This window comes from Malassezia sympodialis, genomic scaffold (genome assembly GCF_000349305.1).
Source record: "Malassezia sympodialis ATCC 42132 genomic scaffold, msy_sf_12, whole genome shotgun sequence".
Taxonomy (NCBI): Eukaryota; Fungi; Basidiomycota; class Malasseziomycetes; order Malasseziales; family Malasseziaceae; genus Malassezia; species Malassezia sympodialis.
In genome coordinates, this window is record NW_017387810.1 from 72014 (window position 1) to 99768 (window position 27755).

The window sequence follows — 27755 nt, forward strand, 5'->3', positions numbered from 1 at the left end:
CGCCATCCGCGCGTCGACCCCCATGCCCCGGACGCCGGCGGGCGTCGCGGCGCGCGGCGGCGCTGAGCTGGCCACGTATGTGGCAACACCACCCGTGGGGGCACACCGCACACGGAAGCGGACGCATGTGGACGTCGACGCGTGCACTGTGGTCTCCGAAACGCTCTTTTTCGACGTCCACGCCCCGGACGATCCGCCGGCGCTCCGCTACACGGGCGACGTGGACGTGCGCGTCGTCGCCGAGCGCGCAGCACGCATGCAGCCGGGCACCCTGATGCACCCAGAGCATGCGGCTCTCCTCGATCTCCTTGTCAGCGACGACCCATGGCTCACCGTGCCGCTGTCGTACGCCACCTCGCAGTGGCTCCAGGCTGCGCTTGCCCTGCGCACTTGGCAGGTTCACGCATCGGTGGCCTGGGATGACGATACATCACTCGGACTTACTGTCCATGTACTGGCCACGCCGGCGGCGTTTGCGCCGGCGGCCCACCCGAGCGACGCGGATCGCGTGCTCACCCTGGTGGAGCACGCACGAGTGCTCGCAGGGGCGGAGCGCCCGGGCCACATACGCGATACTGATGAGACAGCCGGCGCGGCCATGGTGTACAGTGCTCTGTGCGAGCGCGAGCGCGGGCTTGATACCCAGATGCCTGCGGCCGAACAGCCGCGCGGCCTGCTGGCGCCGCTGCTGCCGTTCCAACGGCGGTCCCTCAGTTTCCTCCTTGAGCGCGAAGCGCCACCTACAGCGCGACGTGCGCTCCGCATGCCATGCGGGCCGTGGTGGATCCAGGTCGGAGTGCAGCCGTTGTATGCGCATGTGCTTACAGGTGCCCTAAGCGATGACAGCGCACGCGTCGCGGCCGAGGACGTGCGTGGCGCCATGCTCGCCGAGGAGATGGGACTTGGAAAGACCGTGGAAGTGCTGGCCTTGCTGCTTGAGCACACGAACCGCGCGCGGCACGAGCAGCCGTCGTACTGGGATGCCGCGAACGAGACGCATGTCCAGCCGGTCGGTACGACCCTGATTGTGTCGCCTGAGATCCTGCGCCGCCAGTGGCTCGAGGAGATACAAGTGCATGCGCCCAGTCTGCGGGTGTACTCCTACACGGGGCACCGCAATGCGGCGGCGCACCGCGCACAGGCTGGGCACACCAGTTGGGGCGCATGGGCGCAGGACATGGACGTCATGGTAGTCTCGTTCGAGGCGCTCGCGCGCGATCTGGCCGCGTCGCATGCGGCGCCGGTGCGCTCGCTGCGTCATCCAAAAAGGTACGAGCGCCCGCGCAGTCCACTTGTGCAGCTGGATTTTTGGCGCGTCGTCATGGACGAGGTGCAGCTTGTCGGAGGCAATGCAGCACGCACGATGGGCATGATCCGCCGGTGCATGAGCGTGGCGGTGAGCGGCACACCCGTGCGGCAACTCGCAGACCTGCGCACGTCGCTGTGGTTCCTGGGGCTCGTGCCGCCAGGCACGACGCCTGCCGCGTGGAAACGCATCCTCGGCGGGCGCCTCGCGCCGTACGTGTACGATGTGCTGCGCCAGATTGGCATCCGTCATACCAAGGCGCAGGTGCAGCATGAAATGGTCCTTCCGCCGCAGACGCGGTACTTGGTGCCGGTGGACTTTACGCACGTGGAAACCGCGTTCTACAAGGATGTGTGGCATGCGAGTTTGGCAGCACTCGAGCTTGATACGGACGGCGCACCGCTCTCAGAGGCGTGGGAGCTGGATACGGCTGTGTTGCGCACCCAGCTGCAGCGCCTCCGCCAGGCTTGCACACACCCGCACGTCGCCCTGCGTGGCGGGCATACCCTGGGGGGCGGCGACGGTGCCGGAGGGGCCGGCGCCGTGAATCTGCGCAGCATCGATCATGTGCTGACACAAATGATTGAGGCCGCGCAGCAGGACCTCATGACCCAGAAACAGGCTCTCGTGTCACGCCGCATCTTCCGCGCATCGGTGCTGCTGTTTGCGCCGCGCGACGAGCTGATGGCCCAGGTCGCGGAGTACAGTACCGCCTCACTCGGTGCCGACGAGCACGCCGTGGTCTCGACGTTGGCCACGCGGCCCTGCCTGGATGTGGCGCGCGACGAGTGGGAGACGCTGCTGCCAGAAGCGGTCGCGCACGTCGAGGCGCTCCAGCGCGACATTGAGGCCGCGCACGAGCGGGGGCCGCTCTACGCATTCACCGCTGCGGAGCTGGCCGCAGAAGCGGCGTGGGGCAAGGACGTGCCGGCTGATGCGCCGCATGAGAAGCTGCGTCTTCGGCAGCAGCATGTCAGTGCGCTAAAGAGTCGCCAACGCCACTGGCTGCAGATTGTCCACCGGATCCAGCAGTTTTCAGGACACTGCTATTTCCAGCTAGGCGAGGCCGCCGTCGCCCAGCGCGCGGCTGATCCGCCTCCGGCCCTCAAAGACGAGCCCGACGGCCCCGGCCCGGAGGCGCCCGTCAAGGGAGAAACGCCCTTCACTCCATGGGAGGACGCGGCGTACCAGGCCGCCGAGGCGACGCGCCAGCGACTCTTGGCCGATGCACGCGATATGGTCGAGCAGAGCGTGCATGCTCTGCGCCAGCTTTCCGTCGATACGCATGACCTGGCGCCAGCCGATCCGCCTGCGGCGGGTCTCGCGGGCCGCAGCGTGCTGGAGCATGTGTGCGAACGCCTAGAACAACTGCGTGCCCACGCTGCGCTCATGCTGGACTGGCGCGCGCAGATCTACAAGCGGTTGACCAAGCCGGTGAACCGCGAAGTCGACAAGGCGCGGGAAAACGATGATATCTATGCGGAGAACCTCGACGCCCAGATCGAGGCAGAGACGCTGCTAGAGATGTACCGCCCATTGCTGGCCCAGCGGGACGAGCTCCTCACGGGCCGCATTGCCCTGGGCGCGACGGCCCGACCACAGCTGTTTGTCGAGTTGGATCGCGAGTTGCGTGCGGCACGCGCGCGGCGATGGGCGGGCCCGGGCGCCGACGCGGACGCGGACGACAATGTGGACGACGACGATGCAGTGCGTCAGGCCAAGCGCCTGCAGTTGACCCACTTTCGCTCATTGGAGCAGGCACGGCGCACCGTCATGCTGCCGCCCGACGAGCCGCCGCTGCTGGGGCTGATGAGCGCGCTGAAAGACGCGCGCGATGCGTGCGTACGTGCCGAAGAGGTGCGGGTCCTGTCGGCCGCTTATGCGGCGTTGCAAGCCATGCAGCGGCGGCAGACAGAGCTGCTCGAGAGCCTTCGACGCGAACAGATGCATTTTCAGGCGGTGTTCAATGCACGGGCCCTCTACTTTAAGCAGATGCAGGAGCTCTCGGACCAGGTACAAGACCCGGACCTATCACTGGGCATTGTGCCATGTTTGCTGCAAGCTGTGGCGCAGGAGCGCGCTGTGCGGCAGCGGATCGGTGCGATGGAGGGGCGCCTGCGCTACCTCCGACATGTCGAGCAGATGCAGCGGGCGGGCGGCACGGACGACGAGCTGCGACACTGCTTTATCTGCACAAACACAATCGATCGGGGTGTGTTGACCAATGCATGCGGTCATATATGCTGTGAGACGTGCTTCCATGCATGGATGGCACATGGCCACCGCACCTGCCCCCTGTGCAAGACGCGCATTGCGCCGCGCGACATTCACCGCGTCGTGTATCGCGCACCTGAGCCGCTGGCGCCGACCGCGGCCCCCGCAGCGCCGTCTGCGTACCGTGTACTGCCCAGCGATACGCGGCAGGCCCTGCACCACCTCCCGATGGAGGGCGGCGCAGGCAGCAAGCTGGATAGCCTAATGCGCCACCTACTGCATTTGCAGCGCACTACAGGCGAGAAGAGCCTTGTATTTTCGTCGTTTGCTCGTGGTCTCGACCTGGTAGCGGAGGGCCTGGAGCGGCATGGGCTGGAGTACGCACGTCTCGATGGGTCAGGCGGCAAGCGAGCGGGAGCGCAAGTGGAGGCGTTCCAGCACGGACCCACCGTACGTGTGCTGCTTCTGCACAGCGAGGCGCAATCGGCAGGCCTCAACTTGCTAGCTGCGACGCACCTATTCCTGTTGGAGCCGCTGCTCAACCATGCGCTCGAGCTGCAGGCAATTGGCCGCGTGCACCGTATCGGCCAAACTCGACCTACGCATGTGTATGGCTACATGGTGAATGACACGGTGGAGGAGCGTATCGTTGGTCTGGCAGCGACGCGTGGGCAGTCGCTGTACCTGGACGATGCTGCGGAGCCTGACAGTGCGCTAGTACAGGCGGCACACCTCGCGACGGCGCAGGATATCTCGCGCGAGGCGCGGCGTGGCGACCTCATCGGTACAGCGGACGATCTTCTGGCGTGTCTGTTTTCACAGCACTTGGGTGCAGCGCGTTAATTGTATCGGCTGCATCGGAATTATACCCGAATCAAGCGTGCGCGGAAGTCCGGCGACTCGGAGCGATCGCTCAGGAACGATTACTAAATAGAACAACCATCAGGTGCCTGGTGATATGAAGGGTAGTGGAACAGGACACGGATGGCTTCTGTACCATCTTGACAAGCGACGATGGGTTCGTCGTGCGTAACAAGCTGTGTCGCTCGTTGATAGCGAGTGTACAAGCGACGTAATTTTGACATAAAGTGCTCGCCCGAAGTAAGGTACGAGTATAGACCGGATCGGATTTTTATCGGATATATTTCGGCCTACCGCGATAACAAAAATTGTGTGCATAGTTCATGCTTGAGATATAAAAAGCATAGAGGCGCGCATACCATCGCCACACATCCCTCCTCTGCCCAGGATGTTTGGACACCGCGCCTCTATGCATTCTCAAGAAGATGGGCGCCTGGGTGAGGTTCTCGGGCGCCGCCCATCCAGGGCTCGATCCGCACGATCAGGGTCTGTCAGCTCGCGCGTTACGCGTGCGTCGGCTGGGACGCATCATCACTACCCACACGTTGAGCAGGACGTTGAGCCCTTCCATGAAGAGGTGTTTCGCGAAGAGGAGCGTGAAGAAATTCAGCACGAGATGAAAGAAGGCATGACGCCAGCCGAAATCGAAGCCCAAGACAAGGCGGCTGAGGCCGAGGCGGCCATCGAGCCCGGGTATCTCGTGGAGTTCCAGCCTGGTGACCCAGAGAATCCGCGAAACTGGTCGTTTACGAAGAAGTGGTGTTGGACGATGTTTTTTAGTTTTCTGTGTTTCGTGGTCGCAGTGGGCTCTTCAATGCCTACCGCCGCCTTAGTTCAGACGGGCAAGCAGCTACATGTCAGCCAAGAGGCCGTCCACTTGTCTATTTCCCTGTTCGTTGCCGGTTTCGGTTTTGGTCCCGTGTTTTTTGCCCCCCTAAGCGAGATGTTTGGTCGGAAGCCTGTGTACATCGTTTCTGGATTTTTGTACTTTATATTTACATTACCTTGCGCCGTGACAGACAACCTTGCAACCCTCTTGGCCGCGCGTATGATTTCGGGACTGGCGGCGAGTGTGCCCATGACAAACGTAGGCGGTTCCATCAGTGATATGTGGGTTGTCGAACAAAAGGGCAACCCAATGAACATCTTTTCGTCGGTCCTTTTCTTGGGTCCTGCAGTCGGTCCTATCGTGGGTGGTGCCATCTCGTCAGGCACAAATGACGAGGAAGGTTGGCACTACATCTACTGGACCCTGTTTGCGTTCATCGGCCTGACCTGGATTGGATCGCTCTTCCAACCGGAAACGCTAGGGTCGGCCATCCTCAAGAAGCGTGCGCGCAAATTGCGCAAGGAAACCAATGACGAACGATACTCAACCTTGGCAGAGAAAGAGAAGATGGGTCTCAAGGCGATGGTCGTGGTCCTGCTGCTTCGTCCGGTGGTGATGTTGTTGGTCGAGCCCATCTTGCTCTTCTTCTCGCTCTACTTGACACTTGTGTACATGCTGCTCTACCTCCTCTTCTTTGCATACCCTATTATTTTCGCGGAGGGACATGGTATGAATGATCTACAGACCGGTTTGATGTTCATCCCCCTTATTGTGGGTATCCTTATCGCCGTCCTGTTTACCATGTTTGTCTTGGAGCCGCATGTGAAGAAAAACGTAGCCCGTCGCGGTACGCCACAAACGCCCGAAGACCGACTCATCATTATGTTTATTGGATCAGCCATGTTCCCCATCTCGCTCTTTATTCTCGCGTGGACGTCCATGCCGAGTGTGCACTGGCAGGGCGCTCTGATTTCAGGTCTTGGTACGGGTCTGAGTTTCGTGATGATTTACAATGCCGCTAATACATATCTTGTGGACTGTTACCCCAAGACTGCGGCGTCTGCGCTAGCATCAAAGACGCTTATTCGTTCACTGGGCGGCGCTGCGGTGCCTTTGTTTGTCAACCAAATGTTCCATGCTATGCATAATCAATGGGCCCTTACACTGTTGGCTCTCGTTGCAACAATCATGGTGCCTATTCCCTTCTTCTTCTACCGATTCGGTCCCAAGTATCGTGCGAAGTCCAAATATGCATCAGGCGACGATTAAAAGGTGGGCAGATACACCCATTGCCCGCCACTATACCACTAGTAGATAGTGCAAGACATTATAATTAAAATTAACTATCCTAATATTATAGAGGAAGGGTGCAGCTACGTACAGAACCTGCCAATATTGAGGGTCGGCAGATAAGGGTGGGCAGCCAGGAGACAACTGTAAGCTCCAAGCCACGACCAGTCAGCGTCTTTTTGTGCCTGTGCGTATCACTTTTATGCCGCTGTGATTCGCATCCCTAATCGCATTATGATCGGAAAGAACCCCACCCCCACCCCAACAAGCGCCGATGATACAGTCCCGGGTTGCACTAACGAGATGCCGGAAAGTCCAGAGAGGTGGAGGGTGGTGTTACACGCCAACAACCCTGATGCGAGAAAGGTAGGCGAGGTGGGCAGGGCGTAGAAAAGGGCTGGCTTCCGGCATTGATCGGTCATTCGTGGCTTGACATTGAGTCCTCCATTGAAGAAGGTGAGGCAGACAGGACCTGGTCAAGACCGCCGTTGGGGTATAAGAAGAAATCCGCTGTCGACCTGCTGAATGGCAGTTCGAGAGGGGTTCGTGGCTCGGACATCGGTGTGCTAAGTGGCACCGTTTGCGCACGATTCAGAAAAGGAGAAGGCTTGGACGCCTCGGGTGTGGTCCATGCACACGAGGCTGCATGCGGAGCGATACCATACGGCGACGATATAACGCTGGTGGGCACGGGCCATGACATAGCCCCATTGGTATTTTGCTTCGGTGGTGACAAGGGCGATATGGTCAATGCTGGTGGAGACTCAGTCGGCGATGTCGGATCCACCGCCAAGGGTCCGACGATTTGAGAAACACTTTGAGAGGGCTCATCGGATGGCAACGCCGGCATGTCGCTGGACGCCCCCATCAAACCTTTCAAGCTGGTGGGCGCCATTTGCATCACGCTTGCAATACAAGGCTTTGCCACGTCGACCAATGGCCCTGACGACGCCAGGGGCGTGAGCTTATGTTCGACACTGCGGGTCTTGTGGCGCCGCGCCAACGACTCAGAACGAGTCGGGCGCGTGTGATGTGTGGAAAAGGAATCTTTTTGCTTGTCCGAAGCGCGCCTTATTCCCTTGATGCGGGGCTTGTAGCCGGCGCGAGCATACTCGTCCGGGAACGCATTGCGGAATCGATCACGTACGTCCGTCGAGCTGCGCTGGTTCTTAAAGGCGGGATCCTTCGCAATCAGACACCATTGGGAGCCATGTTTCTCATAGCCACGTTTTAGGGCTTGGTCCTCAGCCTCAGTGAAGGCACGGCGCTCGCGTGTCCTGTGACGCGGCGGTACGAGAGTGTCGACCTTTGCTGGGCAGGATGGTGTCTGCCATGCTGGCGCGACACTCTGGTTTTCGGTGCTAAGAAGAGAGGGTGACAACGTAAGTTCCGGGACGGAGACAGTTGCGACCGGGGGTGAGCCTGTCAGGGCTGCTTTCAGAGGGGGGATATCGAGGGGCCAGGCACCCTGCGTCGCAGGTGCGTTTTGTAGATTTGTGGGGTATGCTGGACTGTCAGAGAGCGGCGATATGTCGGCAGACAGTATCAGGTCCCACTGCCATGGTGCCAGGTACTCAGCATCCTGCGGGATCACCCCGAAGGTCTCGCCCGACATATTGCTGGGCTTCCCTAAGCGGGGCGACATACAGGTGCGTTAGAATCGAAGAGTGGGTCTACGGAAGAAGAGCCCCGTACAGAATGGACACTTCGCGAAGCTTAATTAGGAATGTCACTAGAAACACGGGTATGTCATTCAGTCTCGTCACGCCAGATAATGGGTTCCCGAGAAGGGCCTGATTACAAGTCAAATGGAACTAGGACTTGCATATATCGCTCTTGCGTTCCAATCACAAGTCAGGCACAATGACGCCCCTGAATTACGCCTTTCCATTTTCATGCAAATGGAGAAACCGACTCGTCCTCTGCAGGACGTCTGCTTTCAGCAGCACCTGGTAGGGCCTCCACGCTGGGGCGTGTGTCAGCGCCATAGGCTACGTCAGCTGTGTCGCCAATCGTCGTCGGAGTTTGACGTCTGATGTTGGGGCTGTGCAAAAGTGGAGGGATCCTGTCTTGACATTCGGTCTCCTCATTGGCCAAATTTTCCACTTGCGCACTTTGTTCAACGCTCGCGAATGTGTCAATCACGTCAGAGATAGCTGCGTCGTTTGTGGGAAGCACAGACTCCAAATGCGGCAATGGCTCATTTGACGTTCCTTCTGTTTCCTGCTGGGAACGCGCAGAATGCCCCCAAGAGGCCAATAGCTGGAGTGAGTGATAATTTTCGTACCTGCTGTACCTTTTGAGCTTGTTCCAGCCGTTCATGAGCGCCCTCGCCCCACGGTGATGACACGTCAGGCGCTGGCGATGCACTCGACAGCGACTGTTCAGCCGTAGCAATAGGTGGCTCGACTTCCGGTAAAGGCGCAGGGTCCTCGTCAAAGGCCGCCCGTGCACGAGCCTCCGCGGCGGCCTTCGCCTCGCTACGATGCCGCGCGTCGTTCACCAGCGACACTGTGGCGAGGTCCCACGCAAACTTGATAGACAGCCGTCCACCGAGGAATTCGGTGTCTTGCAGGGCATCGTGCGCAGCAACACATGCGCGACTGTCCCAGTACTCAAGGAAGCGTGTATGTGCCTGGTCTTTGTAAGTACGGACTGACCGAATGTCGCCGTATTCGACAAATTTGGACTGCAGAGCTTCGTCTGTGACTGGTTCCGTCGCATCCAGGACCGCCACAAACAAAGTGCCCTGATTTTTTGTGCGGTCGCAGTGCTGTTGTTGATCCTCGTCCTTAGGCAGACTAAAGTGTACGTCCAAGGCACGCCCCTCGTAGACCTTTTTGTCCATATGCACACGCGCATTGTCAGCGGCGCGCGTGTCATAGTATGTAACAAACAGCATGCCGCGGCGCTGCACAATGTCGAACCACGTGCGAATCTCGCCAAAAGCCGCAAAATCAGCGCGAAGCATCAACATGTCCACTTCAAAGGCGACATTGCGCACAAACAGGGTGCGGCATGGCTTGCTGTCTTCCGGTCGCGCAGCATTGGGGTCGGGCTGATAGGCACTGCGTGTGAACCGGGGACGCTGACTCTTACGATGCGCCGGCAGCCGCGCACGATCAGGCGCGGACGAGCGGTTTTGGCCGTGGCCGTCCCATGGCGAAGGACGACGGCCGTGCATGGGCGCCTGCGAGGGAACCGAGTGGCCACCCCAGGCGCCGGGACCATAGGGCAGAAACGGTGGAAATGGCGGCATCCCAAAGGGGAGCGGCATCGTACCGAATGTCGCGCCCCAGGGCGGGTACGCGCTGAGGGCCTCGCCCATCCCGTAGGGCGCATAGCCGGCGAAATGCGCTGCGTTTCTATGCCGTCCGCCCCGACCACGCCCGCCAGGCCGGCCACCGCGGCCAACACCGCGACCTGATCGGCGCGGCGCATTCGTCTCTTCGTAGCCGCCATAGGGGTGATGGCGGGTCATGAGCTGAGGGAACTGAACGAGGAGCTGAGAAATGTGCTGACAGAAGAGTTTGTAGAGGAATATCTTACGAATACAAGTGCCTACACACGTTCAGGCCGCGTGGATGACCACAGCAGGCCGTCGTGGCTGTCGTCGCCGGCGGCCGACGACCGTCCGGCCAGACCGCCACAACCTGGTATTTCTGTAAATAAAATGTCGCTCGGCCTGGGCTCCGTCCACGCGTACGTTGCAGTTCTGTGTTCGATATGAGTGGCGTTGTGAGCTTTAAGCTCGTGCTGTTGGGTACGTAAGGAATGGCTAACAGCCAGGCGAGTCGTCAGTTGGAAAGTCGAGGTAGGTGGCAGGATGGTGTGCTGACGCGGCAGCATTGCGCTCCGCTTCGTCAAGGACCAGTTTGAGGACTATCGCGAAAGCACTATTGGCGGTACGTGCACGGGCAGCTGACAACAGCGGCGTTCCTCACCCAGACCGTGAAGCGCAGTGATGACACCAAGGTGAAGCTGGAGATCTGGGACACTGCCGGCCAGGAGCGCTACAAGTCGCTGGCGCCCATGTACTACCGCAATGCGCACTGCGCGATTGTGGTGTATGATATTGCCGAAAAGGATTCGCTCGAGAACGCTAAGAGCTGGATCCGTGAACTCCAGCGCCATGCAGACTCGACCATCATTATCGTCCTTGTCGGCAACAAGCTTGACTTGGCCGACGCCCGCGAGATTCCTACGGAGGAGGGCAAAAAGTATGCGGAAACAGAGGGGTTGCTGTTCCTCGAGACCTCGGCCAAGACGCCGACGAACATCACCGAGCTCTTTGATACCATCGCCAATCGGCTGCCCCTGGACCGTGGCATGGGTGCCAAGCGCGCCGCGCCGCCTGGCGCCGCGCGCCCTGCCGACGCCCCGGTGCAGATCGGCGCGTCGGCGCAGCCGGCGCAGGACAGTGCATGCAACTGCTAGTCTTCTGTATTCTACGCATCTAGAGGAGCGAAAATCCCAGCAACACATTGTCGATCAAGCGCGCGGCCGGCTGTGCGTCGTCGCGGTGATTACGCACCCACATGGCGCCGCTCAGGATGGCCTCGGTGCCAGCGTCGGACTCGGGCGTGAGCTCGTCCAGCGTCACTGGGTCGTTAAGCGAGATATAGTCCAGCTCCGCTGCGGCCGTCCCGTCAGCGGTGCCCTGCTGCGTGACGACTGACCGCGCGGCTTCGAGTGTGCGGGCGATGCGCTCAGCATGTGGCACGTTCTCGCGCAGTAGCGCGTCCCACGTCGCCTGACCATGCGACAACGCCTGGAACAGTAGTGGTGCAATACGGCGCCCATGCTCGTCCAGATACTTGTTGCGGCTGCTCAGCGCCAGCTGGTCGGTCGGGTCGCGCGCCGTTGGCAGTATACGGACATGCTTTGAGCCATGTGGGTACGCGAAGAGGAGGTCGTCGACGAGGCGGCGCAGGATGATAGCTTGCTGGATGTCTTTCTGTCCAAAGTATGCGCGATCCGGCTGGGGTAAGTCGAGGCACGTACGAGCACCACATTGAATAGCTTCGTGACGATCGTGGCGACACCGCGGAAGAAAGTCGGGCGTGTGCCGCCCTCCATCTGATGCGAGAGGCCCTTGACCTCAACAAAGGCACCAACTTGCGCATCCACGCTCTGAGTAATGCCATTGGGATACATGTCGAGCACCTGAGGCACAAGGACGACGAGTCGGTCAGCGAGGCGTGCGCGTTCCTGGCGCTCCCCGAGGAGCGTCAGGTCCGCCGGCAGCGTCCGCGGATAGCTCGCAAGATCCTCATGAGGCGCAAATTGCGCAGGGTTCACAAAGATAGACACCACTGTGTAGTCGTTCTCACGCAGACTCGCGTCAACAAGCTGCAGATGGCCCTCGTGCAGTGCACCCATCGTTGGCACAAACCCGACGGACTGGCCATGCTGCAGGCACGACTTCCGCCACACGCGGAACGTATGCACTGTGTCGAACACACGCACAGGAGCAGAGGCCATGTGGGCCGACAGGCGATTCGACGCCATGGCGCAAGGATGAGCGTCGCACCGCGCGGCACTCGTTTGAGCCTCCACCTGCACGACGGCGACGATGGTCGAGCAGTTTGATCCATTTGCCGACGTGCGCAAGTTTGCGTATTCGGGGACGGTCCGCGCTGCCTACCCGCTGAGCCCTAGGCCCAAGGTCCCGTCGCACATCCGGCGCCCGAACTATGGCCGTGAAGCTGTATGTCCGCTGCTCTGACCCAGCTATTTCCCTCGCGCCGGATTCGGGTGAACAGCACGGAAGAGCAGGAGGGCGTCCGTGTGGCCGCGAAGCTCGCGCGCGAGTCGCTCGACCTGATCGGCGCAATGGTGCGGCCTGGCATCACGACAGACGAGATTGACCAGGCGCTGTTCAAGGCGGCTGTCGAGCGGGGGTGCTATCCGAGCCCCCTCGGGTACCACGGCTACCCCAAGAGTGTGTGCACGTCGGTGAACGAGGTCATTTGCCACGGTATTCCTGACCAGCGCAAGCTCGAGGACGGCGACATTATCAATCTGGGTATGTACATCGGACTTACGCAGATGTGACGTTGTATCACAATGGTGCGTGGTAGATCCTGACCCGCAGGTTTTCATGGCGACTTGTACGTGCCTGGACTCACACCAGGAATGCGACGTATCCTGTGGGTGACAAGGCCCGCGCGAACGCGGACCTGATGAAGCTGATCCGCACGGCTCGGTACGCGCGATGCACTGACCGCAGCGAGTGTCTGGACGCCGCGATTGCGATTTGTGGCCCTGGCATGCCATACGCGGAGGTGGGCCATGTGATACAGCCGATCGCTGAGCGCAACGGCTGCTGCGTCGTGAGGAACTACACGGGCCACGGCATTGGCCGCGTGTTCCATGGGCCGCCACCCGTGTACCACTACCCCACGAAAAAGTCCTACGGTACGATGCAGCCTGGCCACGTACGTGCACCCGACTCACCCAGATCTTTACGTGCGTTGCATCACTGACGCAGCATCGAACCGATGGTCAATCTCGGCCAAGAGTGGCGCGACATCGAGTGGCCCGACGACTGGACGATCGCGTCGAGGGACGGCTCGCCGTCGGCGGCCGCGGAAGAGACCCTCCTGATCACAGATACGGGCGTCGAGATCCTCACCGCTCAGGGCGGGCCCCGTGTGCTCGACACGACCGAGGCACGCGAGCGCCACCTCGCTGCGCGCCGCGCCACCGCGCCCAGTGCGGCGCCGCTCTCGTCCGGATAGTAGATCACGTGATAGTCGGCCGTTCGCGGCGCAGAAAGGGGCCCGTCCCAGGGTGATTTTGCGTCTCTACCACATTGCCTGTAAGTGGCGCCGCCGGCCTCACACGCAGATTATGACGACTATCGCTCCCATCAAGGGCATGATCCGCAAGCGCCTGACCCTCGACCTTACGGTCAGTCTCGGCGGTGGCATTCTCGCCGCCTGCGCCTTCTGGTACGGCAGCCACATTCCTCGCGTGCAGCAGCGTATGTACCGCCCTCACTTACCGCAGGTGATGCCTTCTACGCGAAGCTGAACGCCGAGAAGCAGGCATAAGCGCCTCTTCTACCATAGACTCGCTACCTGCTCATTATCTCCTCTCACCAGCACTCCTCCTGCCAGCGCCGCTCCGCCTCGAGCGTCGCAAAGAAACGCGCAGCCTGTTCGGCATCCATGGCTCCGTGCTCCTGGAACACGGCGACGATGGCGTCGCGCACCTGCTCGGGCATTCTGCCTGACGAGCCACACAGATAGGCAATACCGCGCCGAGCGGCGAGCACGTCCCAGATACGCGCGCCCTGCTGCCGGACAATGTCCTGCACGTACACCTTGTCGGCTTGGTCGCGGCTTGCTGCGACATGGAAGGTGAGGCGCGGCGGGCCACGCTCGCTCGAGATGTCGGCTGGGCGCGCGTCGGGCCGCTGGGGTATTTCGCCACGCGCCCATGCCTCCCACTCGTCGCGAAAGAGGCAGTCGCGCTCCATGTAGCGGCAGCCGGCGATTACCAGGTGCTCGCCTGGCGCTTGGTGCGCGAGCCGCTCCTGCACGAGGGCGCGCAGCGGTGCGATGCCCGTGCCAGGGCCGATCGCGATGATCGGCACCGACGCCTGCGCCGGCAAAAGGAGCGTGCCGGGCTGCAAACGGAGTGGGACCTGCGCACCGTGCTGCAGGCGCGCAAGCCACGCACTAGCTGTGCCCACGCGGGGCTTTTGGAGGCGCGTCTTGTACTGTACCACAGCCACGGCCAGCTGAATACAGCGAGGGTACATCTGGCGTCAGACGAGCGTACATACACTGGGCGCACTCGCAATGCTGTAGGCCCTCTCGCGCATGGGCGGGAACAAGTCCATGACATAGGCAACAGGCACCTGCACGCTCTTGAACTCGATGAGCACCTCGAGCATTGTGCGGCGTACGCGCTGTGCATACTCGTACATGTCGTCGGTGCCGTCGCCGGGCTGCAGGAACTCGACGATTTTTTCGTGCTCCATGTGATTGCGCGGCGTAAAGTGCTGCAGCAGATCAAAGAACGAGCGGCGGGGTACGGCTAGGGGGTCAAGGTACTGCGTGAGGAGGCGCCGCAACGTAAGTGTGTGTGCCGCCGATGCCTGCGCGAGCGCGTGGGGCAGTGCGTGATTCGCATCGGCAGGCGTCAGCTCGAGTCGCTGGTCGGCCACGTCGGTCCAGCCGAGGCGCCGCAAGAGTATTTCGATGTCCTCGGGCGCATTCTGGGGTAGAAAGGTGGCCACGTCGCCGGCCTGATAGGGCGGCGCGTCGTCAGGTAGCGTGATCTCGATGCACCGCACGTCCTGAAAGTGCGACGCAGCCGTCATGCGGTCGTTCCGGGCAAGTGTGCCGACGATCGCCTCGCTGGGGGGCGTGGGTGCATGGACCGGCGCATCAGACAGCGCCACACGCACGCGCGGTGGAAGCAGTGTGTCCGCAGGAATCGGCACGCGCCCCTGCGGCATGAGATCGTCGCGCAAGTGGCTCGTGAACGTCTCGAGCCATGGCTGCAGTCCGCCCTCGAGGCTGGGGTCAGGGGGGAGCGACGTACCCTAGCTCGTGCTGTTCGTCAGCCTCGCCGCGCTCGAACCACTCGGCGGCACCCAGGTCGCTCAAGCGGCGGTTCAGCATGCGGGATGCCCAGCAGAAGCGCGTGTAGACAGAATCGCCGAGTCCAAATGTGGCGAATGTGACGTCCGACAGGATATCGTCAGGAAGGCCCTTGCGCAGGAGGAAGCGCCAGAACGCGCGCGCCGGCGTGGGGAACTCGCCGTTGCCCGTCGTGGACACAACAAACACGACATGGGTCTCATTCACGAGCGCAAGCTGCGTGAGCCGGCGATACGTACGCGATCGTAGTCGGCAAGGTTGACTAGGCGCACCGACACATGATGTCGATAGGCGATCTGTGCAATTCGGTGCGCTACGTCCTCGGCATTGCCCGTTTCCGTCGCATACAGCACGGTCAGGGCCGCTGACGTAGGCTCCATCGAGCTAGGCGCCGGCGTCGGTGCGCCTTGCTGCATGTGGAGTTAAAAGGGCCATTTGCCACGTCTGACTACCTAGCTATGGCCTACTTGAGGATCTTGCCGTCGGCCCAGGCCTTGCCGTCGATGACGGCCTCCCACGCGAGCATGTCCTCGAAGAACTTCTTGTCCTCCTCCTTGTTGAAGATGTCCAGGGGAGAGACCTCGTAGCTCTCCAGGTCAGGCGCGACGCTGAGCACGGGCTGCCAGTCGTGGCCGCGGACGATCACGATACCCGCGATCAAGCTGTTGTTCGCCTCGCCAAAGACACCGGCGGTGCCCATAATGTACTTGCGGCTGGCCTCCAGGCGGTTGAAGAAGCCACCGATCTGGTTGCAGCTCATGAAAATGTGGGTGAGCTCGTTGTTGTACTTGAAGTCAAAGCGCCAGATGCTCCAGCCCTCCTTGTCAAAGTGCTCGTAGAACCACGGGATGGCCTTCGAGCGAGTGTCCTCGTTCGAGTACACACGCTTCCACTCGTCGACCACGAAGCTCGACTTGGGCAGCGCGTCGAGAGGGTTCTTCGGCTTCTCCTCCTTGGGCGCCGGAGGCTCCGCGGCGGCGGCAGCGGCCGGCGCAGGCGCCGCCTTGGGCTTCTCCTCCTTCTTGGGCGGCACAAACTTGGCCGTCGCGGCACAGTACTCGGGGTTCACGGGGAATGCACCGCGGATCGCCTTCTGGTTCACGACGGTGGACAGGTATCGCTGCACATGCGGGTACTTGCCGCGGATCTCAGGGCCAGCGAACCGCTCGTACGCGTTCAAGATCACAGAGGTGACAGCGAGGTCAGCGGCCGTGAGACGGTGGCCGACCAGGAAGGTCTGCGCCACGAGGTGCTTCTCGACGTGACCCAGCGCCTTCTCGAGGTCCGACCACGCGCGCTGCTCGTACACCTTGTTGTAGGGCAGCTTGTGCGAGAACATGGCGAACAGCGTCGACATGCTGTTGAAGATCAGGTCGTCGGCGAAGTTGATCCACTGGTCGACGAGCGCCTGCGAGGCCCTGTCGGTGCCAAGGAGCTTGGCGTTGTCGGAGAGGCCAGCCACTGTCGTGTCAGTCTAGTTCATACGTCCGTCCCCGTCTCAGACAAAATACCACACGTGCTAGGCGCACTACCCTCGACATGTCTAATTAAGACAGGGATAACTGAAACATCGACATCTTGGACGGGGAGGCTGTGCATACGTACCGTACTTGAGGATCGTGCGCGACTCGGTCAGGACGAGGCCGTCGGCACCCTCAAAGGTCGGGACCTTGCCAAGGGGGAACTTGGCGAGGAACTCGGGCTTGTGCGAGTCCTGGACAGGGATCGTAGGCACAACCTCGAGCTCAAGACCATTCACGTTGGCCGCAGCGACCACGCGGGTAACCTTGCCGATGGTCGGCGCACCGTAGATCTTTCCAATGGAAGCCATGGTAGTAAGGGACGATGGAAGGGCACCGAAGGTTTCGCACGCGGCTGGTCTCCTTGCGCCACGTGGCCCTTGCGCGGTGATCGGTGAGTGGCCGCCGCCTGGCTCGTCCACTCACCATGTCGCGCCGGTACGACTCGCGCACGACGACATTTTCGCCAGAGGGTCGGCTGTACCAGGTTGAGTATGCGATGGAGGCCATCTCTCACGCGGGCACCGTGCTCGGCATCCTTGCGGAGGACGGCGTCGTGCTTGCCGCTGAAAAGAAGGTCACCAGCAAACTGCTGGAGCAGGATAAGAGCAGCGAGAAGATCTTCCAGCTCAGTGGCAACGTGCTGGCGGGTGTGGCCGGCATGACGGCGGACGCGAACTCACTGGTCAACTATGCGCGCAATGAGGCGCAAAAGTATCTGCTTTCCTACGACGATGACATCCCCGTGGAGCAGCTGGTGCAGCGCGTGTGCGACTTGAAGCAGGGGTATACACAGTTCGGAGGCCTGCGTCCCTTTGGTGTGTCGCTGCTGTATGCAGGCTACGACGCGCACCATGGCTTCCAGCTGTACCAGTCCGACCCATCGGGCAACTACTCCGGCTGGAAGGCGACGTGTGTGGGCATGAACAACGGCACCGCCACGAGCCTGCTGAAGCAGGACTACAAGGTCGACATGAGTGTCCAAGAGGCCCTCGGCCTCGCGGCGCGCGTGCTGAGCAAGACCATGGATACGACGGCGATGGAGAGCGACAAGCGTACGTCCCCCTATCTGACACCAGTGGAATTCGCCATTCTCCGGCGGCGTGCACAGCCTGCAGACGCGCCACTGCTCCATATCCTGTCGCCGAGCGAAATTGACCGTGTGCTCGAGCGGCACGGGCTCGCGAAGCAGGGCGAGGGCGCGGACGCGCCGAAAAAGAGCGAGTCGATGGCGGTGGACGCTTAGACCCGCTTTCGTAGAGCTATGTATCCGTACATTACCGACGCATACCCGGAGGGCCAGGCGCGCGTCCACGTCGTGCTTGTGCTGCGGTGAGTGGCGTGCACGTACCTCGCAGGATCGTCGCGCGTCCACGTGCGCTGCCGATGCCGCGGCCCTTCATGGCATTCGGCCCAATGCTCTTGAGCATGGGCGCCTGCTGGAGCATATCAGGAATGACCATGAAGCGGATCATATTTCCGCGCACATAGACACTGTCGAGATGTGTCTGCTTGCCGTCGCGCCCCGTCACGGCAATGTCCTTCATGGCAATGTTGAAGTTGTCTTCGGCTGCATGTCAGCAAGCTTGCGTACCATCAAAGAGCCTGCCACGGTACGTGACACCACCCTTCAGCTCAATAGTGATCGTGTGGCCCACGGCCTCATGGAGCAGCTTGACCGGAATGCCCACGGTGCCCATGCTGTCGAAGCGGAGGGGCGACGGCCCTCGTCCGCCGCAGCGAAAGACATCACGTGACTCCATTTGACGGCGACGCGCGCGCGCGGCGTGGCGGGCCGGCCATAAACAGGGCGGGCCAGTGGAGGCGCGGCGGGCGCGAGCGGTGCACGGGAGACGCGCCCGCCCTTCGTTCACGCCACAAAAGACGTGTCGATTGACTTGGTGTACACTGCCGGACGAAAAGAACCATGCCTAAGCAGCCTACGCAGAAAGTGTCGACGACTACGCGCCGGACAAAGGCGAAGAAGGACCCGGCTGCCCCAAAGCGCCCCCTGAGCGCGTACATGTTTTTCAGCCAGGACTGGCGCGAGCGCGTCAAGGCGGAGAACCCCGACGCCGGCTTCGGTATGTAAGCAGCCCTGACGCCAGGTGACGTGGGTCGTTTGCTGGGTACCAAGTGGAAGGAGATGAGCGACGACGAGAAGAAGCCGTACATCGACATGGCCAACAAGGACAAGGAGCGTGCCGAGGCCGAGAAGGCCGCGTACGCGGTACGTGCGCGCCCCTGACCCCAGAACAAGGCCTAAGCGTCTATAGCCTGCGCCGGAGCCGGGGCCTCTAGGCCCGTGCTCGTGAGCTTGTATTGTACTCCTCTAGCCCACCTAATCTAGCTCTAGTTTCGTGCAGAGAGACTTTGTAGCAGATCCATGCTCTTCTCATACTGTGGTCAGCGAGCTGCACGCACCACCGTGAAGACGATACCGCCGCTCAGCATGAGACGTGCGAGGCGCGGCGTGGCGCCGCGCCAGAAGGCCAGGAGGCCCTCGTCGCGGAACACCTGGCGCATGCAGTCCAGGGTGCCCGCGTACCGCTGCCGCGCATCGAGCGCCTGCATGCGCGTTTTGACGACGTCCAGCGGCATGGTCGCATACACCGTCACGATGCCGGCCACCGCGCCGATACCGAACGTGACGCCACCCGGCAGCGGCTGTCCAGGGCGCGACGAGGTCTGCACAAAGTTGCGCAGCGTGGAGTATGTGCCAAACCGCACCGCACTGTTGGCGCCCTGGCGCAGCATGACCGGTACGAGGCCGCGGTAGATGCCCAGCAAGCCCTCGTCGCGCACAATCGCCATGGAGCCGCGCACGAGGCCTGGCGGGTACTTGGGCGTCTCGCGCTTGGCATCGTCGATCAGCTTCGTTCTGCGTGAGTCGGCACTGCGTACTTGATCGTCTCGGACGGCGTCACCGCAAAGATGGCCTCCATCATGCCGGCACCCAGACCCGCGAGCAGGCTGCGGGGGGCCGTCAACTTACCCTCCTCGTTCTTGAGCATGTCCTTAAAATGGTCATACGACAGGAACCGCACACCAGCCTTGAGTGCATTCCCAGCCACGAGTGCACCACACCCACTGTACAGGCCCGTGATCCCGTGCTTCGCGACCGTCTGGCGCACAACCACGAACGGATGCGGCGGCTGACATTACCACCGCTCTACGCACCTTCTCGCCCGGCTTAGCCGAAAACTGCGACACCGTCTTGGTGTACTCAATTGGGTACGTCGCAAAACCCTCAACCGCGCCGGCCAGTGTGCCCGACGTCAGCGAGAACACCGGGTTCACCTTGCTTTTATCACGCGCCGTCATCGTTCTACGTCAAGTGGAGGTTCCGCCCAGCTTGCCGGGCGCAGCCTCGGCCTGCAACACACGCTGCACGCGGTCCAGCGTCTCCTGCGTCGTGCGCGGGCGACGGGGGGCCGGCCCTGACGCCCTGCGCGTCTCCGGCGCCGCCTTGCGCGTGAGCAGCTGCCAGTATGCGGAGCCCTGCGTGCCCCGCTTAAGCATGCTCAGCTCCTGGTCCTTGGCCGCACTGGGGTTAGTCTTGTCTACGCACAGAGCCAGCGAAAAGTGCAGAGATTCGTCTTCCAGACGCTCGCGCTGCGACTGCAGCTGCACAAGCTCAAGGTCGCGCCGCGATACGTCGTTCTCCAGTGTGCGGATCCGCTGCTGCAGCGCATGGTTCTGCGCCTTGAGCCCCGCTTCCAGCTCGTCCCGCTCCTCGCGCAGCCGCGTGCACTCGCCCTGCAGTGTAGCGCACTGCACCTCGGCGCGCACACGCGCCTCGGCCAGCGCGTGCTTCTCTGCCTCGGCCTCAGGCGCACGACTCGCGCGCTCGCCCAGCTGCAGCTCCAGGTCGGCCACGCGCGCCTCGAGCGCGCGCTCCTGCTCCGCTGCCTCGTGCAAGCGCTCTTCCAGCACGTCCACGAGGCTCGGCGCACGCGCCTCGGCCAGCTCAGCGCGGAGGCGGCGGATCTCGTCCGCCGCCTCCTCGCGCGCTTGAAACACGCGCACATCGGCGTCCCGCGCACACGCTGCGCGCACGGCCTCTTCGACCTGCAAACGATCACCGCCCTCGGCGCTGGCAGCGAGACGCACCTCCAAGTCGCGCCGCTCTGTCTCGAGACGCTGCCGGTCCGCAGCGAGCGCTTCGCGCTCGACAGCCAGCTTCTCGCGCTCGGCGGCGGCCGAGCCAGACTCGGCACCCGGTCCGACCAGGAGCGCGCCATGCATCGTCGCGAGGCGCTCTTCCAGGTGCGCCGTCAGTGCACGCAGTTCGCTGTGTGTCGAATCAGTATCGTCGGCTTCCATAGCCGCTTTGCGCGTGAGAAAGTCGTGCACACACGTCTCGACCATCTGGATCTTGCTCTGCGCCTGCTCGAGGCTCGCACGTAGCAGGCCCGTCAGGTGGTGCGAGCGCGCGAGGCGGTGCTGCAGGAACAGCGTGCGCTGCGTGTGTGTGCGGTCCAGCGCCACAATCATGTCCAGGAGCTCGCGCGCATCGACGTGGTCCAGCTTGTCAATAGTAAAGAGCTTGGTCGAGAGCGCTTCCACCGCGTACGGCACCAGCGGGCCCGTGTCCACCTCGTCCAGCGCATCCTTCTCGGTGAGGTAGCTAAACTCGTACATCCCCGGCCACTGCGCCGCGCTGGGACTCGCTGCACTCTTGGCAGAGCGCAGACTTGTGTCGCCGCGCGGCGTGCCCCATGCGGAACTGCTTGTTGCTAGACTCGAGTCCGCCCCGGTCGACCGCGCTAGCAGCGCTGACTTGGCCGGAGCACTCGGCGACTCGAATGGGTTTATGTCGTCCTGGTGAGATTCGTGTGTTGGCGACATGCTCGGGGCCTCCTTGGCGGGAGGGGATAGGCTCGGTGCGGGTGCCTCGGCGGGCTCGTGCGATGGGTTGTTGGCCTCGTGAGATAGCTCGGCAGGCTCGTGGGATGGCTCGGCGGGCTCGTGGGATGGCTCGGCGGGCTCGCGGGATGGCTCAGCGGGCTCGCGAGATGTCTCGGTGGCCTGCGCTTTGGTGGGCTCCGCGTTTTGGGACGACTCAGCTCGAGGCACAGACACGTCAGGCCCAGGCGCGGCCCGAGATGCACGGATTGTCGGCGAGCTAGGCGCGAGCGACTCATCAGGCGGCGAAGAGTCTGCCTGCGTTGGCGAGTGCAGCGGACTCGCATCCTCTGCAACAGACGCCAGGTCCGTGGCCCTGGGCGGGCGTGCCGTCGCCTGGCCTTCAGCAGGGGGAAGGCGCGCCGGTGTAATGGGCGCCGCCCATTCGGAGCCACTTTCGTCGAGACCGGCGAGCGCGCCATCGACTTCGCGGCGCAGAAAGCTCTCGGTAAAGCTCATCTCGGGCGAGTCGCCCTCACTCCGAAGCGACTCATCGTGCGACGGCGACGGGTGGGCACTTGCGTCGAGCTCGCCAGTCGAACTGCTCACTGAGGCCGTCAACAAACTTTCCTCGCCGTCCTCATACGTGCGCATCCCAAACCGCACACTACTCCCCGTGCCTGGCGTATGAGGGGACCGCAATATGCCGAGGTGCTGCGGCCTTGGCGTGTGCAGTCCACCCGACTGCATGGTGGGCGGTCGGCACGGGACGCGACCCTGGTGGACCGTCAGGTCACGACGCGCTGATATCTACCCGCTCGTATCCCTGTCTACGGGTTCCTTGTGTCTATGTACACGCCTCGCCACCGAGCCACGGCAGGCAGCCGTGGCGTGGCGCGAGTGGCTCTGCCGCGCCGGAGCAGCGCGCGTCGTGCGCGTCGTGTCACGTGCGCTCTTTTTTTTTGTCGGGCACTGGGCGGCGATGCGTCTTGCCTCGGAGCGCCCTGGTGGCGGCGAGGCTAGTCATGTCGCGCCTCATCGTCAAGGGCCTGCCATCTTATCTATCTGATGCGCGACTGCGCGACCACTTTTCTGAAAAGGGCCATGTCACGGATGTAAAGCTGATGAGGCGGCCTGACGGCACGTCCCGTCGCTTTGGGTTCGTAGGCTTCCGCACGGAGGCGGAGGCGGCAGAGGCGTGTGCGTATTTTGACCGCACGTACATCGATACCTCGCGCATCTCGGTCGCACCCGCCAAGAAGATCGGCGACGAAGATCTTGCGAAGAAAGAGCATGTGCGCGGGGGGGCTAAGGCCGCCGCGCCCACTGAGGCTAAGCCACCGCGGACAAAGGCGAGCGAGAAGGGCGCCTCGTTTGAAGAGTTTCTCTCAGTCATGGCGCCGCGGACGAAACGCAAGACGTGGCAGCAAAACGAGGACCTCGATACGGCTCATGCAGCAGGGGCGGAGGAGGCAGTGGCGGAGGCGCCGCAGGCGAAGAAGCCCAAGCGTGCTGCCGTGCCCGCGGCGCCAGACACGCCGCCAGTTGTGGCCCCGACTGACGGCGCTGCTGCGGATGAGACGCTCTCGGACCTCGAGTACATGCGGCGGCGCATGCGCCACCGGGTCGCCGGTGGCGACGAGCCGCCCAAGGTGTTCGAACAGAGCGACTCGGAAGCCAGCGAGGCGGAGGAGGAAGCGGACGAAGCGCCTGCGGCTGAGCGGCGGCGTGCGCAGCTTGAGGAAGAGCAGCGACGCGATGAAGAGAATGTCGATACGATTATGGAATCAGGCCGGCTATTTGTGCGGAACCTGCCATATTCGGCGACGGAGGACGAGTTGGAGAGCTTCTTTACGACGTATGGCCCCGTGGAGCAGGTACGTCGCTGCGGAGCGTGGCGGCAGGCACAGGATGACCTACAGTATAGGGACAACCGAAGCCTCTACTGCGGAGACATACTGGGAAAAAGATAGTAGATTTGTCTGACGCCTGCCGCTGCTCCCCTGCATGAACTTACTAACGCCAGGTGCATATTCCCCTCGACCCACAGACCAAGGCGTCCAAGGGTCTAGCGTTTGTCAAATATCACGATGCAGCGCACGCGCTGCTCGCATTCCGGGGGCGCGATGGTGCCATCTTCCAGGGTCGCCTCTTGCATGTACTGCCGGCTGTAAGCCTGGCGCCGAAGCCTGCACACCCTGCGACGCTGAAGCAGAAACGCCTCGAGGCGAAAAAGGCCCAGGCCGGCAAGGACTTTAACTGGAGCATGCTGTACATGAACAGCGATGCCGTTGCCAACTCGATCTCGCACCGCCTGGGTATCGACAAGGCGGCGCTCTTAGGCACCGAGACGGACACGCAGGTGAGCCCCGCGGTGCGCCTTGCGCTTGCCGAGACGCGCGTGATCCAGGAGACGAAGCAGTTCTTTGCGGAGCAGGGCATCGAGCTGGACAGACTTGAGCGCGTTACAGCGCGCGCAGACGATACCATTCTGGTCAAGAACCTGCCGTATGGGACGACGGGCGAGGAGATTCGCGCGCTGTTTGCGCGGTTTGGCGACGTGGGACGTGTGCTGATCCCACCGGCCAATACGTTGGCCGTGGTCGAGATGCCCGTGGTGGGCGAGGCTCGGGCGGCGTTCCGTGCACTCGCGTACAAGCGGTTCCGTGACTCCGTGCTCTACCTCGAAAAGGCGCCTGCGTCGTTCCTCCCGCCGCGCGATGCGTCGAAGCCGGCTGAGATCATCTCGGGTGTTCAGGGCAAGACGGTGCCCGACTCGAGCCGCTCGCTGCGGGACGTCGACGAGGCACCCGTGGCAGCTGATGCGACGCTGTACATTAAGAACCTAAGCTTTGCGACGACACCGGAGCGCCTTACCGAGGCATTCCATGCGCTCGATGGCTTCCTCTTTGCGCGTGTGCAGACCAAGCCGGATCCTAAGCAGCAGGGCCGTCGCCTCAGCATGGGCTATGGCTTCGCAGGCTTCGCGTCGCTTGCGCAGGCGCAGGAGGCGCAGAAGAAGATGGACGGCGACGTGCTCGATGGGCACACACTCAGTGTCTCGTTCGCGCGACGCGGCCGCGACGCGGATGACGCTGCGCCGAAGAAGGCCCCGTCGACCAAGATGCTCGTGAAGAATGTGCCATTCGAAGCGACAAAGAAGGATCTGCGCGAGCTCTTTGGCGTGCATGGGCAGCTCAAGAGTGTGCGGCTTCCGAAACAGGTGCATGGGCGGACGCGCGGCTTCGCGTTTGTTGAGTTTGTGTCGCGGCGCGAGGCGGAGCATGCTATGAACACCCTGCGCCACACGCACTTGCTCGGCCGCCATCTAGTGCTGGAGTGGGCCGGCGATGCCGACGGTACGGCAAGTGTCGACGAGCTGCGTGACAAGACGCGCAGGGCGTACGTGAGTGAGGCCGAGCGGTCCGCTCTCGTGGGCCAACGCGCCAAGATTCGACTCGGTGCCGAGCAGGTCGCCGAGGCTGTGGCACAGCAAAAGGCACAGGATGACGACGATAGTGATGCATAGTAGTACTATACCCAGTCCGATGATCTAGGGCGGCGAGTGGCGCGCCTCCGGCCCGGTCAAGCTCGGTTGCAGCGCGGGGAATTGCTCGGCGAGTGCCTGCCCCAACTTGTCGCGAAATGCCTGCGTTAGTCGTGGCGCGTACCTGGATTGCCTCGTGCTGCCCGAGCGAGTATTGGTTCTCGCTCGCCAATCGGTTCATGAGCGAGCGCGTATGGCTGTCGGGGTTGCGTCCCGCGTCGACGAGGCTGCGTCAGGCGATCCAACATACTCCAGCACGTCCTTGGGAATACGCGCGTGGATGTGGCCACGCATAGCATCGATGTCGGCTAGGCGGCGAACGACGTGATTCCTGGGATAAGTGGGCATGACGTACACGCTCTCTCCAACGCCTAAAACGGAGCTGGGCTGCCCATCGGCGGCGCGCGCAGCAAGGTCGTACAGAGCATCGACGACTGCGAGCGTCCGCGTCTCGAGGTCCCGCCGTACGATCTCTTCGACGCGAATCGGCTCTGATCCGACGGGTCCATGCCTCTCCATGCCACCAGCTGCGCCAGGCGGCGACGGCGACGCACTCGTAGGCGTCACAGGCGCAGCCGACGGAGCCATCGCGCCAGGGGTGGAGGGAGCGTCTCGTCGAGAAGTAGAGGCACGTGAGCGTGTGGCGCAGCTACGAGGTCTATGGCCAGTCCTCGTCGGACTCGTCCATGTCGCCGTCGGCGATCTCGTTGGCGAGTTCGCGCTCACGCTCGTGGGCTGCTGTGGCAGACGCGAGCTCGGCTCGGTGGCTGTCGAGTGAGTAGCGCATGGCCTGGTGTGAGTCAATGCTGCGTACCTTGACGCTGTCGTTGTGCAGCTGCAGGCAAAAGTCGATGCGCTGCTGCAGCTGCGCCTGCGGCTCGTTCGTGGCGTAGATGTCCACAGCCTCATTTGAGACCATAGTGGCACTGTCATGCTCGACGCGCGCATCAATGACGCCGTCGCGGATGGCCTTGGCAATCACGTACTCGGCGTCTTCCTCCGAGTCCAGGTGCAACTTGCGCGTGATGTCAGCCAAAGAAATGCGCGAATATGCGAGCGAGATGCGGCGAATACCCGTCTTGATCACATTGTGACGCAGACGCAGAATCAGCGAGTACGTCTTGTCTCGCAGGAACAGGGCCTCGTGCTGCTGCAGCGTCGCTTGGAAGAGAGACAGGTCACCCACACGCACCGCCTGCACAATTGGCAGGTACGACGCGAGCGCGTGGCGCAGCATTGGGATACGGAAGAGAGAGCGCTCTGGCAGGTCGCCCATCAGCAGCTCGACAATGATCAGCAGTTTGTGCGCCGTCTGCAGGAAGCCAGAGGCCAGCGGCTTGGTCACCTGCGCGTTCTCCAAGCCGGGCGTGCGCTGCGCCAGGAGCCCCTGCTGTGGTGCGCGGCGGATCGCTTGCTGCAGACATGTATGAGCGTCCGAGTAGTTCAGCTGCACAGCACGGATCCGGCCGACGTAGTAGTCGTAGCGCGCCACCTGCGGGTTCGAGGCCTTGCCCCGCGGGAACGTCGCGCGTGCCACGAGCTTGTCGGCCTGGTCATACAGGTTGCCCTCGACGATATACATGCGCAGGAGCACATTTTGCACAGTCGCATTTGTCTCAGCATCGTGTCGCAGGGATGACGTGCGCTGCAGGGCGAGCAACTTGTCGCGCAGGGCCGACAGACTCTGCGGACCCAGTTCATAGCAGCGCGCGAGGAAGAAGATCAGCTTGGCGCCCAGCAGGTCCAGCGAACGGCGATTCTGCTTCACCACATCGTCGAGGGCCTCCGCACACAGCTCCATCGACTGTGCACGCTTCTCGGGCTGGTCCAGCAGGTACACCACGACAAGCAGCCGCAGGTAGGCCACGCACTCGGGCAACGCCTCGGCCCGCGCACCGCCCGTTTTGGGCGGCGCTACCGTCTCGTCGCTCGGGGCCTCCTCGTTGGAAGGCTTGTCCTCCTCCATAGCCACGGCACCCTCGGTGTTCTGACCGGGTTCCTCGGGCTGGTACGGGCTGGGAAGCTGTGCAAGGAGCGTGCGACGCACCGAATCTGACACTGTGAGCCATCGGAATGACGTACCTGCTTCTTTCAAATTCTCTTCAATGACGAGGGCCAACACATCGGCCTTCTCTTGCAACTGCCGCCGCACATAGGGCAGTGAGCGCAGCACTCGTGCCGCATAGCGCTGCTCCACATGAAGGACACTGCGCTGAAGGAGCGCGAGGTTGTGGCGGAGTAGCGCTAAGTACTGCATCTTCGTATTGCTAGACGCCGTTTCATGGTTTGATGCAACTTTAGAAGAAACAGCAGGCACCACCTGCGGCTCTTGCACGCCACCCGCACTCGCAGTCATCAGGGAGCAGGAAGCGTCGATGAACGAGCGTAGCCGTCTCACCACGCCGCGCGTCGATCACAGCTGACTAATCAAATTCCTTCATTGTGACCCACTATCCTCTCGGACGACCTGTCTACTTGTGGTATCCCACATTCGCATGAATCACCATTGATTCTCGGATGACGAGATGCACAGCCGTCACAGACACAATATCGCGTAGTTCCTCTCGCGAAAAACCACCGCCATCTGCGCCCAGGGCGCTGTAGCGCAGATCCGGCAGCGGCAAAGGCAGCAGCAACTCGCACACCACGAGCGGGTGTTGAGGCGCCGGCACAAGGCGCCCAATAGGTATACGAGTGCTTCCGTTCAGGACAATCGAGCACG

General features: G+C 62.2%; 15 protein-coding genes and 2 pseudogenes across 17 annotated transcripts; 7 read left to right on the forward strand and 10 right to left on the reverse strand.

The window, feature by feature from the left end:
- Positions 1-22: 22 nt before the first annotated feature.
- MSY001_2625 (uncharacterized protein) lies at positions 23-4363 on the forward strand (the record flags this gene model as incomplete). The annotated part of the gene is made up of 1 exon (XM_018884488.1): positions 23-4363. The coding sequence occupies one exon, from the start codon at positions 23-25 to the stop codon at positions 4361-4363; it is 4341 nt and encodes a 1446-aa protein (XP_018741142.1).
- Positions 4364-5009: 646 nt separating this feature from the next.
- MSY001_2626 lies at positions 5010-6479 on the forward strand (annotated as a pseudogene). Its single transcript is given in 2 exon segments — positions 5010-5152; positions 5162-6479. Coding segments are annotated over 2 exon segments (1461 nt in total).
- A 439-nt stretch (positions 6480-6918) lies between these two features.
- MSY001_2627 (uncharacterized protein) lies at positions 6919-8115 on the reverse strand (the record flags this gene model as incomplete). The annotated part of the gene is made up of 1 exon (XM_018884489.1): positions 6919-8115. The coding sequence occupies one exon, from the start codon at positions 8113-8115 to the stop codon at positions 6919-6921; it is 1197 nt and encodes a 398-aa protein (XP_018741143.1).
- A 278-nt stretch (positions 8116-8393) lies between these two features.
- Positions 8394-9981, reverse strand: MSY001_2628 (uncharacterized protein; the record flags this gene model as incomplete). The annotated part of the gene is made up of 2 exons (XM_018884490.1): positions 8394-8726; positions 8788-9981. 2 exons carry the CDS (start codon positions 9979-9981, stop codon positions 8394-8396), a joined length of 1527 nt encoding a protein of 508 aa, XP_018741144.1.
- Positions 9982-10226: 245 nt separating this feature from the next.
- MSY001_2629 (uncharacterized protein) lies at positions 10227-10937 on the forward strand (the record flags this gene model as incomplete). The annotated part of the gene is made up of 4 exons (XM_018884491.1): positions 10227-10263; positions 10290-10314; positions 10347-10405; positions 10432-10937. 4 exons carry the CDS (start codon positions 10227-10229, stop codon positions 10935-10937), a joined length of 627 nt encoding a protein of 208 aa, XP_018741145.1.
- A 19-nt stretch (positions 10938-10956) lies between these two features.
- MSY001_2630 (uncharacterized protein) lies at positions 10957-12011 on the reverse strand (the record flags this gene model as incomplete). Its single annotated transcript, XM_018884492.1, has 2 exons — positions 10957-11481; positions 11505-12011. 2 exons carry the CDS (start codon positions 12009-12011, stop codon positions 10957-10959), a joined length of 1032 nt encoding a protein of 343 aa, XP_018741146.1.
- A 64-nt stretch (positions 12012-12075) lies between these two features.
- MSY001_2631 (uncharacterized protein) lies at positions 12076-13558 on the forward strand (the record flags this gene model as incomplete). The annotated part of the gene is made up of 8 exons (XM_018884493.1): positions 12076-12210; positions 12234-12528; positions 12552-12572; positions 12598-12613; positions 12637-12940; positions 13025-13233; positions 13295-13488; positions 13515-13558. 8 exons carry the CDS (start codon positions 12076-12078, stop codon positions 13556-13558), a joined length of 1218 nt encoding a protein of 405 aa, XP_018741147.1.
- Positions 13559-13605: 47 nt separating this feature from the next.
- On the reverse strand, positions 13606-15534 carry MSY001_2632 (annotated as a pseudogene). Its single transcript has 4 exons — positions 15358-15534; positions 15060-15274; positions 14296-14872; positions 13606-14229 (listed from the first exon to the last, which is right to left on the reverse strand). Coding segments are annotated over exons 1-4 (1593 nt in total).
- A 47-nt stretch (positions 15535-15581) lies between these two features.
- On the reverse strand, positions 15582-16949 carry MSY001_2633 (uncharacterized protein; the record flags this gene model as incomplete). The annotated part of the gene is made up of 2 exons (XM_018884494.1): positions 15582-16579; positions 16724-16949. The coding sequence occupies 2 exons, from the start codon at positions 16947-16949 to the stop codon at positions 15582-15584; spliced, it is 1224 nt and encodes a 407-aa protein (XP_018741148.1).
- A 116-nt stretch (positions 16950-17065) lies between these two features.
- Positions 17066-17884, forward strand: MSY001_2634 (uncharacterized protein; the record flags this gene model as incomplete). Its single annotated transcript, XM_018884495.1, has 1 exon — positions 17066-17884. One exon carries the CDS (start codon positions 17066-17068, stop codon positions 17882-17884), a length of 819 nt encoding a protein of 272 aa, XP_018741149.1.
- A 31-nt stretch (positions 17885-17915) lies between these two features.
- On the reverse strand, positions 17916-18338 carry MSY001_2635 (uncharacterized protein; the record flags this gene model as incomplete). Its single annotated transcript, XM_018884496.1, has 3 exons — positions 17916-17965; positions 17990-18208; positions 18233-18338. 3 exons carry the CDS (start codon positions 18336-18338, stop codon positions 17916-17918), a joined length of 375 nt encoding a protein of 124 aa, XP_018741150.1.
- A 227-nt stretch (positions 18339-18565) lies between these two features.
- Positions 18566-18904, forward strand: MSY001_2636 (uncharacterized protein; the record flags this gene model as incomplete). Its single annotated transcript, XM_018884497.1, has 3 exons — positions 18566-18722; positions 18747-18868; positions 18893-18904. The coding sequence occupies 3 exons, from the start codon at positions 18566-18568 to the stop codon at positions 18902-18904; spliced, it is 291 nt and encodes a 96-aa protein (XP_018741151.1).
- An 86-nt stretch (positions 18905-18990) lies between these two features.
- MSY001_2637 (uncharacterized protein) lies at positions 18991-19452 on the reverse strand (the record flags this gene model as incomplete). Its single annotated transcript, XM_018884499.1, has 2 exons — positions 18991-19038; positions 19063-19452. The coding sequence occupies 2 exons, from the start codon at positions 19450-19452 to the stop codon at positions 18991-18993; spliced, it is 438 nt and encodes a 145-aa protein (XP_018741152.1).
- Positions 19453-19508: 56 nt separating this feature from the next.
- On the reverse strand, positions 19509-19962 carry MSY001_2638 (uncharacterized protein; the record flags this gene model as incomplete). The annotated part of the gene is made up of 2 exons (XM_018884500.1): positions 19509-19793; positions 19819-19962. The coding sequence occupies 2 exons, from the start codon at positions 19960-19962 to the stop codon at positions 19509-19511; spliced, it is 429 nt and encodes a 142-aa protein (XP_018741153.1).
- Positions 19963-19971: 9 nt separating this feature from the next.
- Positions 19972-22236, reverse strand: MSY001_2639 (uncharacterized protein; the record flags this gene model as incomplete). The annotated part of the gene is made up of 1 exon (XM_018884501.1): positions 19972-22236. One exon carries the CDS (start codon positions 22234-22236, stop codon positions 19972-19974), a length of 2265 nt encoding a protein of 754 aa, XP_018741154.1.
- A 275-nt stretch (positions 22237-22511) lies between these two features.
- MSY001_2640 (uncharacterized protein) lies at positions 22512-25015 on the forward strand (the record flags this gene model as incomplete). The annotated part of the gene is made up of 2 exons (XM_018884502.1): positions 22512-23363; positions 23513-25015. The coding sequence occupies 2 exons, from the start codon at positions 22512-22514 to the stop codon at positions 25013-25015; spliced, it is 2355 nt and encodes a 784-aa protein (XP_018741155.1).
- A 24-nt stretch (positions 25016-25039) lies between these two features.
- On the reverse strand, positions 25040-27389 carry MSY001_2641 (uncharacterized protein; the record flags this gene model as incomplete). The annotated part of the gene is made up of 5 exons (XM_018884503.1): positions 25040-25111; positions 25158-25260; positions 25284-25364; positions 25389-25682; positions 25714-27389. 5 exons carry the CDS (start codon positions 27387-27389, stop codon positions 25040-25042), a joined length of 2226 nt encoding a protein of 741 aa, XP_018741156.1.
- Between the last annotated feature and the right edge of the window lie 366 nt (positions 27390-27755).